A 20,411-nucleotide genomic window follows, 5' to 3' on the forward strand; every position below is an offset into this window, starting at 1 on the left:
GTAGTATAATGTAATCTCAACTGCAATCCAGGTCACTTGGTTGTGCTGTTAGATAATGCGTTATCACTGTGCTTCAAGTTGTTTTCTAAATCAACAAAATGTCTGACATTTGCTATTCCCATTTGAACTTTGTTGTGGTTTTAAATGGTTGAAAGCGCAGTGAAAACACATTTATGTGACAACTATACCAAAAATCAGACATTCATTTGAATTTGAATTTGGTTGTGCTTTAGATGGTGCTTTTAGCATAGTGATAGCCAAAAGTTTGGGAATTCAACAATGTGTTGTCTTTTTGAGTGGGTTGAATATAGGAATCTCATTGATCAACGTATCTATTAAACATATTACCCAATTCTCCACATTGAAATGACGTGGTGTGTTTATGCTTCTCAGAAGCCTCATGTCGAAGAAGAAGACCACACTGGCCCTCCCAGTGTAATCCATCAGCACATCTCTCTGCTGTAGCTCCTGACTCAGAGATTTGAACCCCCCCACACACACAGACACAGACACCAGCACGTAGCATAGCAGAGCATAAATGCATTCTGACATTCTCATACAACACTACAGACTTTTTAATATTTCATTTCCTTTTTTTTTGGTAATGCATCCCATGCACTTTACAGAACAATTTCCCTTCGAGAGCAACACAAAAAAAATACTCCAATTAACAGTGACATGACGATACAATACAACAAAGAGGAGAAAACAACACAATTTGCTACATTTGTGCTGCAGTGTATTTAACAACCCAAGTCAACAGAGACCAGGTGTGATATGCTTGACAGGTAATGCTGGGAAAGGTCCTTTTGAAGTAGTGGGACAGACAGGTGCACAGAGTCCCACACCACGATAAGGCCACAGTCGTGTCACTTACAATAAATAGTACACTCGGTACAACGATAAAAGATGACTGAGTCAAGGACAAGAAAACACAGCTTTTTTTTGTGTGTGTGCCCATGGGGATGACACTATGCTAGGAATGTGTTTCAGAGCATGACAAGGCCAGGGATGGTAACGATAAGTCCAGATGTATTTACACGTATGGGCATATTTGTGTGTCACACTGCCTGTAAAAAGGAGTCAGAGGTATGGGAAGTTATTAATGTCTTGTGGAACGTGGTGTCATCATTGGGCTGTGGTTTGTGCCTTTCAAGTCCCTGACAAGAATGTGTAGAGAGGGAATATTATGTAGAGAGGGAGAAAAAACACACACACACACACACACACACACACACACACACACACACACACACACACACACACTCAAGGGTCAGCCAGGGTTCATCCTTTCAACATGCTCATGGAGATCTTACATGGCTCTGAAAAAGCTGCTTGGACGTTCCTCTGGGATCATCTGGTCAACGTCAACTCAAGACAACAAGGGTGCTGCTTTTCCCCGTGGGTGATTCAGGAGAGGAGGAGGGGTTACGTGAAGAGACACCGTGACGATTGTACACATCATGGGTGTTTGAGGTGACTGTCTGTGTGGAGGAACAGCATTGAATGTTAACCTCATGGCTGTCGTCATAAACTAGCCATGTTTTCTCACGGTCCCTATTAAAGAAGCATTTAGGGTCCTGTACGTCATAAAGAGGTATATCAGGTGCCAACGTTCCTCAGTACAGTTTGTTTACCGATACTTATTTAAATTCATAACCTTCTCCTTGTTGAAAACCTTGGCTGATTATTCCATTTCTCCATTTCATGTAGTCAACATGCCATCGTTTGATTGTCCTTTCTTTGTAATGACACCAAGTATATCAGCAACCTATTGTCTGAGATTATCTTCATACATACATGTCCACTTTCACAAGAATGGTGACTTTAAAAGTTGAAAGCAGGCATGCATGACCTCATCAGAGACCGAAAGCTCAATGTACAGTGTGTGTGTGTTGGGGGGGGGGTGCTGCATGACCACTTACTCATTCTGATTGGTCAATGATGGAGAAAGGAAGCTAAGCCTGGGCGGAGCCACGGATACTACTGTATGTGAAGCGTGTGTTATTACCACTCTGCGGCGTGTGCCCATTCTCCTCTCTGCTCCTCATCCCTCCTCTTCCTCCCCCTCTCCCTGTCCCCATCCTACTCCCAGCCCCCCTCCCGACTCCACCAGCCTTGGGGCTGCTACAGCAGGTGAAGGTGGACAGAATCCCTTGGCGGAAACGCTTATTCATGAAGCAGTATATAATGGGGTTGACACAAGCCGAGGTGTACGACAACAGGTGAATGAAGGATATCGGCGCCCCCGAGAGCAGCTTGTCGGCAGAACGGCGGTCGAAGGCCCGCCAGGCGTTAACGGCGAACACGGGCGTCCAGCAAAGGAAGAAGAGACAGACGATGACCAGGAGCATGCGAATCACGCGCTTCTTAGCCATCAGGTTGCAGGTGGAGCTGTTGCTGCACGCACGGCTCAGCTTGGACTTGTTGCTGTCTACGTTGTCTCTGCTGTTGACGGTCACGTTAGGGTTAGGGCTAGGGGTCGAGGGAGGGCTCTGGAGGTGGGCAAGCTCGCCCTTCTTCTTCTTGGCGGGCTGAAGGTAGCAGCCGTCGTTGTCGCCGGGTTTAATGCTGCCGGTGCTGCACTGTCTCTCTGTGATAGATCATAACATCAGATGTGAATACAAAATTAACTTAAACGAAAGTTGTTTTCTCTAAATAAAAATGATAGGTGATAGAAGGGGATCTAATAGAGATAAGGAAATCATCTCTGTGATAGATCAGAAAAATAAGACATGAATAATGACTGATCCTCTGCAAATTAGATTGACTAAAGATTAGCCAATTGTAAACAATGACCAATAAGGATGCCACCAAATTGATATGGCATGATAATATCGCCAGAGCTGGACATTTTCAAGAGGTCAGTCGAGGTTTTGTATACGTACCTCTGCTGGACTTCCTGTTGGCCATCTCAAACTTGATGCCCCTGTAGAGCTCCAGGGAGATGAGGCCATAGGCTGTCATCATCATGATCCCAGGAACCAGGAAGAGCAGCAGCAGCAGGGACACATACCTGTAAGGAAGAAGGCTTGATGGTGTCACCGGATTGGTCGAAAGCAAGTGCCCATTCAGCATGCATCGAAGTGATTTGACCTGACCAAGAACCGATCTCTGAGCTCAGTGATGATCTACCTCATCATTGTTAAGGATCTGGGGCGGCAGGGTAGCCTAGTGGTTAGAGCGTTGGACTGGTAACCGGAAGGTTGCGAGTTCAAACCCCCGAACTAACAAGGTACAAATCTGTCGTTCTGCCCCTGAACAGGCAGTTAACACACTGTTCCTAGGCCGTCATTGAAAATAAGAATTTGTTCTTAACTGACTTGCCTGGTTAAATAAAGGTAAAAAAATATAATAATCTATCATCGAACAGACCAACAAATCGGTGAATTTGATATTTCCCCCTTGAATGAATAGACATGAATAGACATGAATAGACATGAATAGCCATGAATAGCCATGAATAGACATTAATAGACATGAATAGCCATGAATAGACATGAATAGACATGAATAGCCCGTTTCATCTTTTGCACAGACCGTTCCATTATTTACAGTGAAAATCAGCAAGCAGTTGAAACCCCTCTTTGTGATGGCACCAAAATGAAACTATCCTCTCACCAGGACTGCTGGATGACATCACTGGGCCATACCAGGCGGCACATGTTGCCCGTGCTGTTGTTGACCCGGGTGAAGGGCACCAGGGTGCTGGAGATGGGGTAGGGCAGCATGAACAGGAAGCTCACCGCCCAGGTGGCAGAGATGACCTTGGCAGCGTGGGACTTGGTTTGCCAGGTCCGAGAGGTCAGGGGGTTGCAGATGGCACTGTAGCGCTCCAGGGAAATAGCCACCAGGTTGAAGGTCGAGACGCTCACCGAGATCCCTGGAGAGATGACCACGGTTAGCGGCCCACAGTTTTGTACCACAGGACTGATACCACAGGACTGAGTAAACAATCGGATTAATAGATCGATAACAGACAAGAATGTAGGCTACACTAGCGTATGTGATTTTGTACGTCTGTGATTTTGTACGTAACATAAGCTCAGTTAAACCAAGCTCATAAGGCATTTATAAGTTAATTTTTTTTTTTAAATATCATTCATTTAAAAGTCCAAAAATGAAGATAGCAATCACAGATTGTCCCTTTAAACCTTGTACAATGGCTAATGTAATACTGTACACACAGCAGGTGGGATTGACACTGTCTACTGTAATACTTGGAATAGCTGGCCTGACACTTTCACGGCTTGTCACTTTGTACTTTACGAGCGTGTAGGGACAGAGGTAAGTACCAGCGCATGGATGATCAACAACCCCATCCGTTAACCGGATGATCAACAACCCCATCCGTTAACCGGATGATCAACAACCCCATCCGTTAACCGGATGATCAACAACCCCATCCGTTAACCGGATGATCAACAACCCCATCCGTTAACCGGATGATCAACAACCCCATCCGTTAACCGGATGATCAACAACCCCATCCGTTAACCGGATGATCAACAACCCCATCCGTTAACCGGATGATCAGCAACCCCATCCGTTAACCGGATGATCAACAACCCCATCCGTTAACCGGATGATCAACAACCCCATCCTTTAACCGGATGATCAGCAACCCCATCCGTTAACCGGTGGACGTTACAAAACTCACAAACCAACAAACAACGTCACCTATAAATACATGCACGTTACCTTGGTTACACACCGTAACAGAGGAGGTAATCATAGCTACTGACATGGCCGGGATCTCAGCGCACGGACCCGAGTCAAGAACAAACAGATCAGGGAGGTTGTGAACTATCTGACTACAAAGAAACACCACGGTGGAACAATGAATAATACAACCGCAACCCAGCTGAAAGAAATGCATGTCTAGAGGATACATATCCATGCTATATCTAGAGGATATATATCCATGCTATATCTAGAGGATATATATCCATGCTATATCTAGAGGATACATATCCATGCTATATCTAGAGGATTTATATCCATGCTATATCTAGAGGATATATATCCATGCTATATCTAGAGGATATATATCCATGCTATATCCAGGGGATATATATCCATGCTATATCCAGGGGATATATATCCATGCTATATCTAGAGGATATATATCCATGCTATATCCAGGGGATATATATCGATGCTATATCCAGGGGATATATATCCATGCTATATCTAGAGGATATATATCCATGCTATATCCAGGGGATATATATTGATGCTATATCCAGGGGATATATATCCATGCTATATCCAGGGGATATATATTGATGCTATATCCAGGGGATATATATCGATGCTATATCCAGGGGATATATATCGATGCTATATCCAGGGGATATATATCGATGCTATATCCAGGGGATATATATCCATGCTATATCCAGGGGATATATATCCATGCTATATCCAGGGGATATATATCGATGCTATATCCAGGGGATATATATCCATGCTATATCCAGGGGATATATATCGATGCTATATCCAGGGGATATATATCCATGCTATATCCAGGGGATATATATCCATGCTATATCCAGGGGATATATATCCATGCTATATCCAGGGGATATATATCCATGGGGATATATATCCATGCTATATCCAGGGGATATATATCCATGCTATATCTAGGGATATATATCCTATATCCAGGGGCTATATCCAGAGGATATATATCCATGCTATATCCAGGGGATATATATCGATGCCATATCTAGAGGATATATATCCATGCTATATCTAGAGGATATATATCGATGCTTTATCTAGAGGATATATATCCATGCTATATCCAGGGGATATATATCGATGCTATATCCAGGGGATATATATCCATGCTATATCCAGGGGATATATATCGATGCCATATCTAGAGGATATATATCCATGCTATATCTAGAGGATATATATCCATGCTATATCCAGGGGATATATATCCATGCTATATCTAGAGGATATATATCCATGCTATATCCAGGGGATATATATTGATGCTATATCCAGGGGATATATATCCATGCTATATCCAGGGGATATATATCGATGCAATATCCAGGGGATATATATCCATGCTATATCCAGGGGATATATATCGATGCTATATCCAGGGGATATATATCCATGCTATATCCAGGGGATATATATCCATGCTATATCCAGGGGATATATATCCATGCTATATCCAGGGGATATATATCCATGCTATATCCAGGGGATATATATCCATGCTATATCTAGAGGATATATATCCATGCTATATCTAGAGGATATATATCCGTGCTATATCCAGGGGATATATATCCGTGCTATATCTAGAGGATATATATCCGTGCTATATCTAGAGGATATATATCCATGCTATATCTAGAGGATATATATCGATGCTATATCTAGAGGATATATATCCATGCTATATCTAGAGGATATATGTCCATGCTATATCTAGAGGATATATATCCATGCTATATCCAGGGGATATGTATCCATGCTATATCTAGAGGATATATATCCATGCTATATCTAGAGGATATATATCCATGCTATATCCAGGGGATATATATCCATGCTATATCCAGGGGATTTATATCGATGTTATATCCAGGGGATATATATCCATGCTATATCTAGAGGATATATATCCATGCTATATCTAGAGGTTCCGGGTTGGAGCGAGCGGTCGCATCTACACTTCGGTCCGCAGGTAGTATAACTTTTCATTACATTTTTCATTACATTTCATTATAGTACAACGGTTTGATTTGTCTAATCTTAGCAATTTCTTCTTAGCTAGCTACATAGCCGTCTTTGTATCAAAGATAATTGCTTAATTATCGTATTTCGTCGTCCTAACGTAGTCTACACTGCTATCTGCCCAGCAGCTAGCTAAGCAGCTAGCTAACGTCCACTGTCCAACAGCACTGTAGAAACTATTACACTCAACTGAACGACTCGATTAGTGAAGTGTTAGCTAGCTACATAGTTGTCTTTGCTGTCTTCGTATCCAAGATAATTGTGTAGTTTAGAGTGTGTAGACTTAGAGTGATTATCTTAATTTACCGAGGTTAGCTAGCCAGCTATTTGTCGTCCTTAACGTAGGAGATGCTGCTAGCTAGCTAGCCAACAGCTAGCCAACCTCTACCGAATAGAACTTCAACTAACTTCCGCTTCGCTCTACAGGTAGTATCACATTTTCATTTCACTTCATTACAGTACAACGGTTTGATTTGTTTGATCGTAGCTAGCTAGCTACATAGCCGTCTTTGTATCTAAGACAATTGTGTAGTCTAGAGCGATTTTCTAGGTTAGCTAGCCAGCTATTGTCGTTCTTTTAACGTAACGTAACGCAATCAACACTGCTAGCTAGCCAGCTAGCCCCGAATAGCAGCACTGTAGAAACTATTACAGTACAACGGTTTGATTTGTTTGATCGTAGCTAGCTAGCTACATAGCCGTCTTTGTATCTAAGACAATTGTGTAGTCTAGAGCGATTTTCTAGGTTAGCTAGCCAGCTATTGTCGTTCTTTTAACGTTACGTAACGCAATCAACACTGCTAGCTAGCCAGCTAGCCCCTGAATAGCAGCACTGTAGAAACTATTACACTCGACGGAACGACTTGATTAGTGTAGTGTCAACATCGCAGCCACTGCCAGCTAGCCTACAAAGTCAACAACGCAGCCACTGCCAGCTAGCCTACTCCAGCAGTACTGTATCATTTCAATCATTTTAGTCAATAAGATTCTTGCTACGTAAGCTTAACTTTCTGAACATTCGAGACGTGTAGTCCACTTGTCATTCCAATCTCCTTTACATTAGCGTAGCCTCTTCTGTAGCCTGTCAACTATGTGTCTATCTATCCCTGTTCTCTCCTCTCTGCACAGACCATACAAACGCTCCACACTGCGTGGCCGCGGCCACCCTAATCTGGTGGTCCCAGCGCACGACCCACGTGGAGTTCCAGGTCTCCGGTAGCCTCTGGAACTGCCGATCTGCGGCCAACAAGGCAGAGTTCATCTCAGCCTATGCCTCCCTCCAGTCCCTCGACTTCTTGGCACTGACGGAAACATGGATCACCACAGATAACACTGCTACTCCTACTGCTCTCTCTTCGTCCGCCCACGTGTTCTCGCACACCCCGAGAGCTTCTGGTCAGCGGGGTGGTGGCACCGGGATCCTCATCTCTCCCAAGTGGTCATTCTCTCTTTCTCCCCTTAACCATCTGTCTATCGCCTCCTTTGAATTCCATGTTGTCACATTTACCAGCCCTTTCAAGCTTAACATCCTTATCATTTATCGCCCTCCAGGTTCCCTCAGAGAGTTCATCAATGAGCTTGATGCCTTGATAAGCTCCTTTCCTGAGGACGGCTCACCTCTCACAGTCCTGGGCGACTTTAACCTCCCCACGTCTACCTTTGACTCATTCCTCTCTGCCTCCTTCTTTCCACTCCTCTCCTCTTTTGACCTCACCCTCTCACCTTCCCCCCCTACTCACAAGGCAGGCAATACGCTCGACCTCATCTTTACTAGATGCTGTTCTTCCACAAACCTAATTGCAACTCCCCTCCAAGTCTCCGACCACTACCTTGTATCCTTTTCCCTCTCGCTCTCATCCAACACTTCCCACACTGCCCTACTCGGATGGTATCGCGCCGTCCCAACCTTCGCTCTCTCTCCCCCGCTACTCTCTCCTCTTCCATCCTATCATCTCTTCCCTCTGCTCATACCTTCTCCAACCTATCTCTTGATTCTGCCTCCTCAACCCTCCTCTCTTCCCTTTCTGCATCCTTTGACTCTCTATGTCCCCTATCCTCCAGGCCGGCTCGGTCCTCCCCTCCCGCTCCGTGGCTCGACGACTCATTGCGAGCTCACAGAACAGAGCTCCGGGCAGCCGAGCGGAAATGGAGGAAAACTCGCCTCCCTGCGGACCTGGCATCCTTTCACTCCCTCCTCTCTACATTTTCCTCCTCTGTCTCTGCTGCTAAAGCCACTTTCTACCACTCTAAATTCCAAGCATCTGCCTCTAACCCTAGGAAGCTCTTTGCCACCTTCTCCTCCCTCCTGAATCCTCCTCCCCCCTCCTCCCTCTCTGCAGATGACTTCGTCAACCATTTTGAAAAGAAGGTCGACGACATCCGATCCTCGTTTGCTAAGTCAAACGACACCGCTGGTTCTGCTCACACTGCCCTACCCTGTGCTCTGACCTCTTTCTCCCCTCTCTCTCCAGATGAAATCTCGCTTCTTGTGACGGCCGGCCGCCCAACAACCTGCCCGCTTGACCCTATCCCCTCCTCTCTTCTCCAGACCATTTCCGGAGACCTTCTCCCTTACCTCACCTCGCTCATCAACTCATCCCTGACCGCTGGCTACGTCCCTTCCGTCTTCAAGAGAGCGAGAGTTGCACCCCTTCTGAAAAAACCTACACTCGATCCCTCCGATGTCAACAACTACAGACCAGTATCCCTTCTTTCTTTTCTCTCCAAAACTCTTGAACGTGCCGTCCTTGGCCAGCTCTCCCGCTATCTCTCTCAGAATGACCTTCTTGATCCAAATCAGTCAGGTTTCAAGACTAGTCATTCAACTGAGACTGCTCTTCTCTGTATCACGGAGGCGCTCCGCACTGCTAAAGCTAACTCTCTCTCCTCTGCTCTCATCCTTCTAGACCTATCGGCTGCCTTCGATACTGTGAACCATCAGATCCTCCTCTCCACCCTCTCCGAGTTGGGCATCTCCGGTGCGGCCCACGCTTGGATTGCGTCCTACCTGACAGGTCGCTCCTACCAGGTGGCGTGGCGAGAATCTGTCTCCTCGCCACGCGCTCTCACCACTGGTGTCCCCCAGGGCTCTGTTCTAGGCCCTCTCCTATTCTCGCTATACACCAAGTCACTTGGCTCTGTCATAACCTCACATGGTCTCTCCTATCATTGCTATGCAGACGACACACAATTAATCTTCTCCTTTCCCCCTTCTGATGACCAGGTGGCGAATCACATCTCTGCATGTCTGGCAGACATATCAGTGTGGATGACGGATCACCACCTCAAGCTGAACCTCGGCAAGACGGAGCTGCTCTTCCTCCCGGGGAAGGACTGCCCGTTCCATGATCTCGCCATCACGGTTGACAACTCCATTGTGTCCTCCTCCCAGAGCGCTAAGAACCTTGGCGTGATCCTGGACAACACCCTGTCGTTCTCAACCAACATCATGGCGGTGGCCCGTTCCTGTAGGTTCATGCTCTACAACATCCGCAGAGTACGACCCTGCCTCACACAGGAAGCGGCGCAGGTCCTAATCCAGGCACTTGTCATCTCCCGTCTGGATTACTGCAACTCGCTGTTGGCTGGGCTCCCTGCCTGTGCCATTAAACCCTACAACTCATCCAGAACGCCGCAGCCCGTCTGGTGTTCAACCTTCCCAAGTTCTCTCACGTCACCCCGCTCCTCCGCTCTCTCCACTGGCTTCCAGTTGAAGCTCGCATCCGCTACATGACCATGGTGCTTGCCTACGGAGCTGTGAGGGGAATGGCACCGCAGTACCTCCAGGCTCTGATCAGGCCCTACACCCAAACAAGGGCACTGCGTTCATCCACCTCTGGCCTGCTCGCCTCCCTACCACTGAGGAAGTACAGTTCCCGCTCAGCCCAGTCAAAACTGTTCGCTGCTCTGGCCCCCCAATGGTGGAACAAACTCCCTCACGACGTCAGGACAGCGGAGTCAATCACCACCTTCCGGAGACACCTGAAACCCCACCTCTTCAAGGAATACCTAGGATAGGATAAAGTAATCCTTCTCACCCCCCCTTAAATGATTTAGATGCACTATTGTAAAGTGGCTGTTCCACTGGATGTCAGAAGGTGAATTCACCAATTTGTAAGTCGCTCTGGATAAGAGCGTCTGCTAAATGACTTAAATGTAAATGTAAATGATATATATCCATGCTATATCCAGGGGATATATATCCATGCTATATCTAGAGGATATATATCCATGCTATATCTAGAGGATATATATCCATGCTATATCTAGAGGATATATATCGATGCTATATCTAGAGGATATATATCCATGCTATATCCAGGGGATATATATCCATGCTATATCCAGGGGATATATATCCATGCTATATCCAGGGGATATATATCCATGCCATATCTAGAGGATATATATCCATGCTATATCTAGAGGATATATATCGATGCTATATCTAGAGGATATATATCCATGCTATATCCAGGGGATATATATCCATGCTATATCCAGGGGATATATATTCATGCTATATCTAGAGGATATATATCCATGCTATATCCAGGGGATATATATTCATGCTATATCTAGAGGATATATATCGATGCTATATCTAGAGGATATATATCCATGCTATATCCAGGGGATTTATATCGATGCTATATCCAGGGGATATATATCCATGCTATATCCAGGGGATATATATCCATGCTATATCCAGGGGATATATATTCATGCTATATCTAGAGGATATATATCCATGCTATATCTAGAGGATATATATCCATGCTATATCTAGAGGATATATATCCATGCTATATCCAGGGGATATATATCCATGCTATATCTAGAGGATATATATCCATGCTATATCCAGGGGATATATATCCATGCTATATCTAGAGGATATATATCCATGCTATATCCAGGGGATATATAGCCATGCTATATCTAGAGGATATATATCCATGCTATATCCAGGGGATATATATCCATGCTATATCCAGGGGATATATATCCATGCTATATCTAGAGGATATATATCCATGCTATATCCAGGGGATATATATCCATGCCATATCTAGAGGATATATATCCATGCTATATCCAGGGGATATATATCCATGCTATATCTAGAGGATATATATCGATGCTATATCTAGAGGATATATATCCATGCTATATCCAGGGGATATATATCCATGCTATATCTAGAGGATATATATCCATGCTATATCCAGGGGATATATATCCATGCTATATCTAGAGGATATATATCCATGCTATATCCAGGGGATATATATCCATGCTATATCTAGAGGATATATATCGATGCTATATCCCCTGGATATATATCCATGCTATATCTAGAGGACATATATCCATGCTATATCCAGGGGATATATATCCATGCTATATCCAGGGGATATATATCCATGCTATATCCAGGGGATATATATCCATGCTATATCCAGGGGATATATATCCATGCTATATCTAGAGGATATATATCGATGCTATATCTAGAGGATATATATCCATGCTATATCCAGGGGATATATATCCATGCTATATCTAGAGGATATATATCCATGCTATATCCAGGGGATATATATCCATGCTATATCCAGGGGATATATATCCATGCTATATCTAGTGAGGAATTATGGCTGAAAAGGATTTGAACTACAAGGGCAGTTGAGATTTCAGCTATGCTGTATCCAGGACCTGTAGAGCCATACAATATCCAGACATAACAAATATCAATGGAATGTTTTTGAACGGGTTATGAAGCATGGGAACGGTACAGCCTGGACTGTAAAGAATGTAGCGAATGGATCCTCGACTACGTAGACATTGATATTTCTGTGGCTGAGAGTTTCTAGTCATTGAGACGCCTGTGAACAATAGCAGATCCCTTCTCTACCCTGTTCTTGTTCCTCATCTTGTCTTGTGACCTGGACCTTTCAGCTCAGAGTAAATGGCAGTGGTGTAATGTACTTCAGTAAAAAATGCTTTCAAGTTCAACTTAAGTCATTTTTTGGGGGGTATCTGTACATTACTTTACTATTTATATTTTTGACGACTTTTTAATTTTACTTCACTACATTCCTAAAGAAAAGAATGCACTTTTTACTCCATACATTTTCAGTGACCCAAAAGTACTTGTTACATTTGAAATGCTTAGCAGGACAGGAAAATGGTCCAGTCACGCACTTATCAAGAGAACATCCCTGGTCATCCCTACTGCCTCTGATCTGGTGGACTCACTAAACAGAGAACATCCCTGGTCATCCCTACTGCCTCTGATCTGGTGGACTCACTAAACAGAGAACATCCCTGGTCATCACTACTGCCTCTGATCTGGTGGACTCACTAAACAGAGAACATCCCTGGTCATCCCTACTGCCTCTGATCTGGTGGACTCACTAAACAGAGAACATCCCTGGTCATCCCTACTGCCTCTGATCTGGTGGATTCACTAAACAGAGAGCATACCTGGTCATCCCTACTGCCTCTGATCTGGTGGACTCACTAAACAGAGAGCATACCTGGTCATCCCTACTGCCTCTGATCTGGTGGACTCACTAAACAGAGAACATACCTGGTCATCCCTACTGCCTCTGATCCGGTGGACTCACTAAACACACATGCTTTGTTTTTAAATGATGTCTAAGTGTTGAGCGCGAACATGGCTATCCGTACATTAAGATACCAAGAAAACGGTGCAGTCTGGTTTGCTTAATATAACGAATTTGAAATAATTTATACTTTTGCTTTTGATACTTAAGTATATTTAAAACCAATATATATATATATATATATATATATATATATATAAATATATATATTTAAAACCAGACTTTTACTCAAGTAGTATTTTACTGGGTGACATTCACTTGTACTTTTACTCAAGTATGACAGCTGGGTGCTTTTTACACCGCTGGTAAATGGCTCCTTAAATCAGGAGACGAGCCAGTACATTTATAGCCCTGGTGGAGGAGAGGTGATGTGGGAACGAGGCCACGGCTAATAGCCCCAGTGGAGGAGAGGTGATGTGGGAACGCAGCCACGGCTAATAGCCCCAGTGGAGGAGAGGTGATGTGGGAACGCAGCTAATAGCCCCAGTGGAGGAGAGGTGATGTGGGAACGCAGCCACGGCTAATAGCCCCAGTGGAGGAGAGGTGATGTGGGAACGCAGCCACGGCTAAGAGCCCCAGTGGAGGAGAGGTGATGTGGGAACGCAGCCACGGCTAATAGCCCCAGTGGAGGAGAGGTGATGTGGGAACGCAGCCACGGCTAAGAGCCCCAGTGGAGGAGAGGTGATGTGGGAACGCAGCCACGGCTAATAGCCCCAGTGGAGGAGAGGTGATGTGGGAACGCAGCCATAGCTAATAGCCCCAGTGGAGGAGAGGTGATGTGGGAACGAGGCCACGGCTAATAGCCCCAGTGGAGGAGAGGCGATGTGGGAACGCAGCCACGGCTAATAGCCCCAGTGGAGGAGAGGTGATGTGGGAACGCAGCCACGGCTAATAGCCCCAGTGGAGGAGAGGCGATGTGGGAACGCAGCCACGGCTAATAGCCCCAGTGGAGGAGAGGTGATGTGGGAACGCAGCCACGGCTAATAGCCCCAGTGGAGGAGAGGTGATGTGGGAACGCAGCCACGGCTAATAGCCCCAGTGGAGGAGAGGTGATGTGGGAACGCAGCCACGGCTAATAGCCCCAGTGGAGGAGAGGTGATGTGGGAACGCAGCCACGGCTAATAGCCCCAGTGGAGGAGAGGCGATGTGGGAACGCGGCCACGGCTAATAGCCCCAGTGGAGGAGAGGCGATGTGGGAACGCGGCCACGGCTAATAGCCCCAATGGAGGAGAGGCGATGTGGGAACGCGGCCACGGCTAATAGCCCCAGTGGAGGAGAGGTGATGTGGGAACGAGGCCACGGCTAATAGCCCCAGTGGTGGAGAGGTGATGTGGGAACGCGGCCACGGCTAATAGCCCCAGTGGAGGAGAGGCGATGTGGGAACGCGGCCATGGCTAATAGCCCCAGTGGAGGAGAGGCGATGTGGGAACGCGGCCACGGCTAATAGCCCCAGTGGAGGAGAGGTGATGTGGGAACGCGGCCACGGCTAATAGCCCCAGTGGAGGAGAGGCGATGTGGGAACGCAGCCACGGCTAATAGCCCCAGTGGAGGAGAGGTGATGTGGGAACGCAGCCACGGCTAATAGCCCCAGTGGAGGAGAGGTGATGTGGGAACGCAGCCACGGCTAATAGCCCCAGTGGAGGAGAGGTGATGTGGGAACGCAGCCACGGCTAATAGCCCCAGTGGAGGAGAGGCGATGTGGGAACGCGGCCACGGCTAATAGCCCCAGTGGAGGAGAGGCGATGTGGGAACGCGGCCACGGCTAATAGCCCCAGTGGAGGAGAGGTGATGTGGGAACGCAGCCACGGCTAAGAGCCCCAGTGGAGGAGAGGTGATGTGGGAACGCAGCCACGGCTAATAGCCCCAGTGGAGGAGAGGCGTTGTGGGAACGCGGCTAATAGCCCCAGTGGATGAGAGGCGACGTGGGAACGCGGCCACGGCTAATAGCCCCAGTGGAGGAGAGGTGATGTGGGAACGCAGCCACGGCTAATAGCCCCAGTGGATGAGAGGCGATGTGGGAACGCGGCCACGGCTAATAGCCCCAGTGGATGAGAGGCGATGTGGGAACGCGGCCACGGCTAACAGCCCCAGTGGAGGAGAGGTGATGTGGGAACGCGGCTAAGAGCCCCAGTGGAGGAGAGGCGATGTGGGAACGCGGCTAATAGCCCCAGTGGATGAGAGGCGACGTGGGAACGCGGCTAATAGCCCCAGTGGAGGAGAGGCGATGTGGGAACGCGGCCACGGCTAATAGCCCCAGTGGAGGAGAGGTGATGTGGGAACGCGGCCACGGCTAATAGCCCCAGTGGAGGAGAGGTGATGTGGGAACGCGGCCACGGCTAATAGCCCCAGTGGAGGAGAGGCGATTTGGGAACGCGGCCACGGCTAATAGCCCCAGTGGAGGAGAGGTGATGTGGGAACGCAGCCACGGCTAATAGCCCCAGTGGAGGAGAGGCGATGTGGGAACGCGGCCACGGCTAATAGCCCCAGTGGAGGAGAGGCGATGTGGGAATGCGGCCACGGCTAATAGCCCCAGTGGAGGAGAGGTGATGTGGGAACGCGGCCACGGCTAATAGCCCCAGTGGAGGAGAGGTGATGTGGGAACGCGGCCACGGCTAATAGCCCCAGTGGAGGAGAGGCGATTTGGGAACGCGGCCACGGCTAATAGCCCCAGTGGAGGAGAGGCGATGTGGGAATGCGGCCACGGCTAATAGCCCCAGTGGAGGAGAGGTGATGTGGGAACGCAGCCACGGCTAAGAGCCCCAGTGGAGGAGAGGTGATGTGGGAACGAGGCCACGGCTAAGAGCCCCAGTGGAGGAGAGGCGATGTGGGAACGCGGCCACGGCTAATAGCCCCAGTGGAGGAGAGGTGATGTGGGAACGCGGCCACGGCTAATAGCCCCAGTGGAGGAGAGGCGATTTGGGAACGCGGCCACGGCTAATAGCCCCAGTGGAGGAGAGGCGATGTGGGAACGCGGCCACGGCTAATAGCCCCAGTGGAGGAGAGGTGATGTGGGAACGCAGCCACGGCTAAGAGCCCCAGTGGAGGAGAGGCGATGTGGGAACGCGGCCACGGCTAATAGCCCCAGTGGAGGAGAGGTGATGTGGGAACGAGGCCACAATTTAATCTCCCCCAGTGAGTGGTTGGAACTGGAAGGAATCTTCCTATGTGGACAGAACCTACTGTACTCTCTTCCTGACCCCATTGAAGTGTGTGGCATCGGTGTAGAAGACAATAATACGGTCAGATCACGCATGGGGCGGCAAGTAGCCCAGTGGTTAGCATGTTGGGCCAGTAACCGAAAGGTTGCTGGATCGAATCCCCGAGCTTACAAGGTAAGAATCTGTTATTCTGCCCCTTAACCCACTGTTCCCCCGGTAGGCCATTATTATAAATAAGAATTTGTTCTTAACTGACCTTAAATAAAGGTCAAATTAAAAACATCTGACCCTACTGATTGTGTACAATACAATAACTATGCAACACTTGCAGATGCTCGAGCACCTTCTATTGCAGTACCACAAATCCCAACAAACAAATCCATTACAGTTTGTGAATATGTAACCAGGGCCCATATCCACAAAGCATCTCAGATTATACACTGCTCAAAAAAATAAAGGGAACACTAAAATAACACATCCTAGATCTGAATGAATTAAATATTCTTATTAAATCGTTTTTTCTTTACATAGTTGAATGTGCTGACAACAAAATCACACAAAAATGATCAATGGAAATCAAATGTATCAACCCATGGAGGTCTGGATTCAAAATCACACTCAAAATTAAAGTGGAAAACCACACTACAGGCTGATCCAACTTTGATGTAATGTCCTTAAAACAAGTCAAAATGAGGCTCAGTAGTGTGTGTGGCCTCCACATTCCTGTATGACCTCCCTACAACCCCTGGGCATGCTCCTGATGAGGTGGCGGATGGTCTCCTGAGGGATCTCCTCCCAGACCTGGACTAAAGCATCCGCCAACTCCTGGACAGTCTGTGGTGGCGTTGGTGGATGGAGCGAGACATGATGTCCCAGAGGTGCTCAATTGGATTCAGGTCTGGGGAACGGGCGGGCCAGTCCATAGCATCAATGCCTTCCTCTTGCAGGAACTGCTGACACACTCCAGCCACATGAGGTCTAGCATTGTCTTGCATTAGGAGGAACCCAGGGCCAACCGCACCAGCATATGGTCTCACAAGGGGTCTGAGGATCTCATCTCGGTACCTAATGGCAGTCAAGCTACCCCTGGCGAGCACATGGAGGGCTGTGCGGCCCCCCAAAGAAATGCCACCCCACACCATGACTGACCCACCGCCAAACCGGTCATGCTGGAGGATGTTGCAGGCAGCAGAACGTTCTCCACGGCATCTCCAGACTGTCACGTCTGTCACATGTGCTCAGTGTGAACCTGCTTTCATCTGTGAAGAGCACAGGGTGCCAGTAGCAAATTTGCCAATCTTGGTGTGCTCTGGCAAATGCCAAACGTCCTGCATGGTGTTGGGCTGTAGTATGCACAACCCCAACCTGTGGACGTCGGGCCCTCATAACACACATGGAGTCTGTTTCTGACCATTTGAGCAGACACATGCACATTTGTGGCCTGCTGGAGGTCATTTTGCAGGGCTCTGGCAGTGCTCCTTCTGCTCCCCCTTGCACAAAGGCGGAGGTAGCGGTCCTGCTGCTGAATTTTTGCCCTCCTACGGCCTCCTCCACGTCTCCTGATGTACTGGCCTGTCTCCTGGTAGCGCCTCCATGCTCTGGACACTACGCTGACAGACACAGCAAACCTTCTTGCCACAGCTCGCATTGACGTGCCATCCTGGATGAGCTGCACTACCTGAGCCACTGGTGTGGGTTATAGACTCCGTCTCATGCTACCACTAGAGTGAAAGCACCACCAGCATTCAAAAGTGACCAAAACATCAGCCAGGAAGCATAGGAACTGAGAAGTGGTCTGTGGTCACCACCTGCAGAACAACTCCTTTATTGGGGGTGTCTTGCTAATTGCCTATAATTTCCACCTGTTGTCTATTCCATTTGCACAACAGCATGTGACATTTATTGTCAATCAGTGTTGCTTCCTAAGTGGACAGTTTGATTTCACAGAAGTGTGATTGACTTGGAGTTACATTGTGTTGTTTAAGTGTTCCCTTTTATTTTTTTGAGCAGTGTATAATGAATTAGATTATATGGACAGATCCTAGATCAGCACTCCAACTATGAGACGCTTTATGAGTACAGGCCCAGGTCAGAACCTGTGTACGTACAGTGCTTCCACAGGACTCACCCATGAAGTACACGGCCACGACTTTGTTTCTCAGGTACCATATCGGCACCAGGGTCGTGACCTGTGTACAGTAAACTCACCCATGAAGTACATGGCCACCTTGCAGATGCCCGAGCCAAACACAAAGTCCCTCATGAGGTTGGGGATGAGGGTGAAGGGCATGCAGAAGAGGCAGAGCATCAGGTCGCTGGCGGCCAGGGAGAGCAGGAACAGGTTGGTGACGGTGCGCATGTGGCGGTTCCTCACCAGCACGGCGATGATCAGGCTGTTACCCAGCACGCTGACCAGGAAGATGAGGCTATAGAGGAAGATACGTACTGTCTGATTCAAATCTATACAGAGGAGAGACAAAATGGTCAGCATTATTGTTGTGATAATTGTCTTTATCATCATCGTCATCATTATTATTATCATAAACATCCTTTATCTTAATAATAATTAACATCATTATCATCCCTACATTGTTACGGTCATTATTATCATCATGATCATTATCATTACTTTCAAATAATCAATCCATTAAGTCTGTCTGTTTTCAATGGCATAGCCCTTGTGTGAAGAGGTTGACGTTCATTTAAGTGTATCCTAATTCGATTGTAAAATATTTTTGTTGTGCATTACTCATCCGGGTTATTTTAGAGCCAGCATTAATGAAGGCAAGCTGGAATTCAGTTGTAGTCAGTTCTGATTGGTCGCATCAGTGTGTGCATATGGGGCTTGAGTGTGCATATGTGGGGCTTGAATTAGAAACATTAAATTCAACATCTTCTGTCCCTTATTTAATATTTTAAAGATTATAGATCTATATTATACATATCAGCTCAATTGCAATGGGAATTCAGAGATAATTTCCGTCAATGTAACACTCAGACCATTTTGACTTAAGCAAATAGGCAATACTTGTTGACCTGGTCTTAATTTACGTTAAAAAAAACAAAATGATATTCAGTCCTAGGGCACTCCATCCAAGCAGAGGAGCAGAAAGAATGCATGCTACTTCAACCGGCGGAAAGCGCACTGGCCCTGCTTGGGGGTGTCCAGAGGGTCGCTCTCCATGTGCCGTTCAGCAAAAATCCCAAAATATGACTAAACAGTTTAAAATATGTATTATTTGAGAAACAATGCATTTTCACAATCAAAAAACGAATGGCCCAACGTGTGTGTAACAGTCTGGGAATGTTATGATCTCAAAATAAAACAGACTTTTCAGCAATATCTCCACTAAATTTTTTTACATACTACAATTAGACATTGACTTTTTGTTCATTTAATTTCCCCCCAATTTATGATTAGCAATAGGATTGGTTACCTTTCGGTTCCGGAGGGGTCTCGCTTTCATCTTCACACTCTGAGACATTTTTGATTCCAAAGTCACACAATATCTTATAAAGATTAGTTGAGTTTATGAGCATATCATGCAATGTAAATGGTTCCATTTTTTTTGCTGTTCTATCTTTGTTTTCTTCTAGTGCATAAATGGATATTATAGGCTCTATGTAAAGGAACCCATTCGGTGCATCCTTTGCAGTCTAAGACGATGGCAAACTCGACATTATAATGCCAGCAAATCACACTTCCCACATGCCATGTTCATATTCTCCAGGGAAAAGTTTTAAAAGAGCCTCGAACTGAAGATGCCGCATTCAAAGAAGTTTTGCATGACCCCATTTATGTTTGAAATAAGATGATGATCCAGTTTTCAGCGAAATCTACAAGTAA

At 46.7% G+C, this 20,411-nt stretch overlaps 1 protein-coding gene across 1 annotated transcript; it reads right to left on the reverse strand.

The window, feature by feature from the left end:
* Nucleotides 1–1,958: 1,958 nt before the first annotated feature.
* Nucleotides 1,959–20,137, reverse strand: cckar (cholecystokinin A receptor). The gene is made up of 5 exons (XM_064939061.1): nucleotides 20,002–20,137; nucleotides 18,773–19,024; nucleotides 3,622–3,883; nucleotides 2,889–3,016; nucleotides 1,959–2,593 (listed from the first exon to the last, which is right to left on the reverse strand). The coding sequence occupies exons 1-5, from the start codon at nucleotides 20,126–20,128 to the stop codon at nucleotides 1,959–1,961; spliced, it is 1,404 nt and encodes a 467-aa protein (XP_064795133.1). The 5' UTR covers nucleotides 20,129–20,137.
* Nucleotides 20,138–20,411: the final 274 nt, after the last annotated feature.

The sequence above is a fragment of the Oncorhynchus masou genome, chromosome 27 (genome assembly GCF_036934945.1).
Source record: "Oncorhynchus masou masou isolate Uvic2021 chromosome 27, UVic_Omas_1.1, whole genome shotgun sequence".
Taxonomy (NCBI): domain Eukaryota; kingdom Metazoa; phylum Chordata; class Actinopteri; order Salmoniformes; family Salmonidae; genus Oncorhynchus; species Oncorhynchus masou.

Bases quoted from the DNA above. Each gene is read 5' to 3' on its own strand.
- cckar (XM_064939061.1), bottom strand. From the start codon at position 20,128: ATGGAACCATTTACATTGCATGATATGCTCATAAACTCAACTAATCTT. The intron at 3,884-18,772 runs GTGAGTTTACTG...TCATCTCTCCAG, and splicing joins GGTGGCCATGTACTTCATGG to GGATCTCGGTGAGCGTCTCG. The intron at 3,017-3,621 runs GTGAGAGGATAG...TCTTCCTTACAG, and splicing joins GATGTCATCCAGCAGTCCTG to GTATGTGTCCCTGCTGCTGC.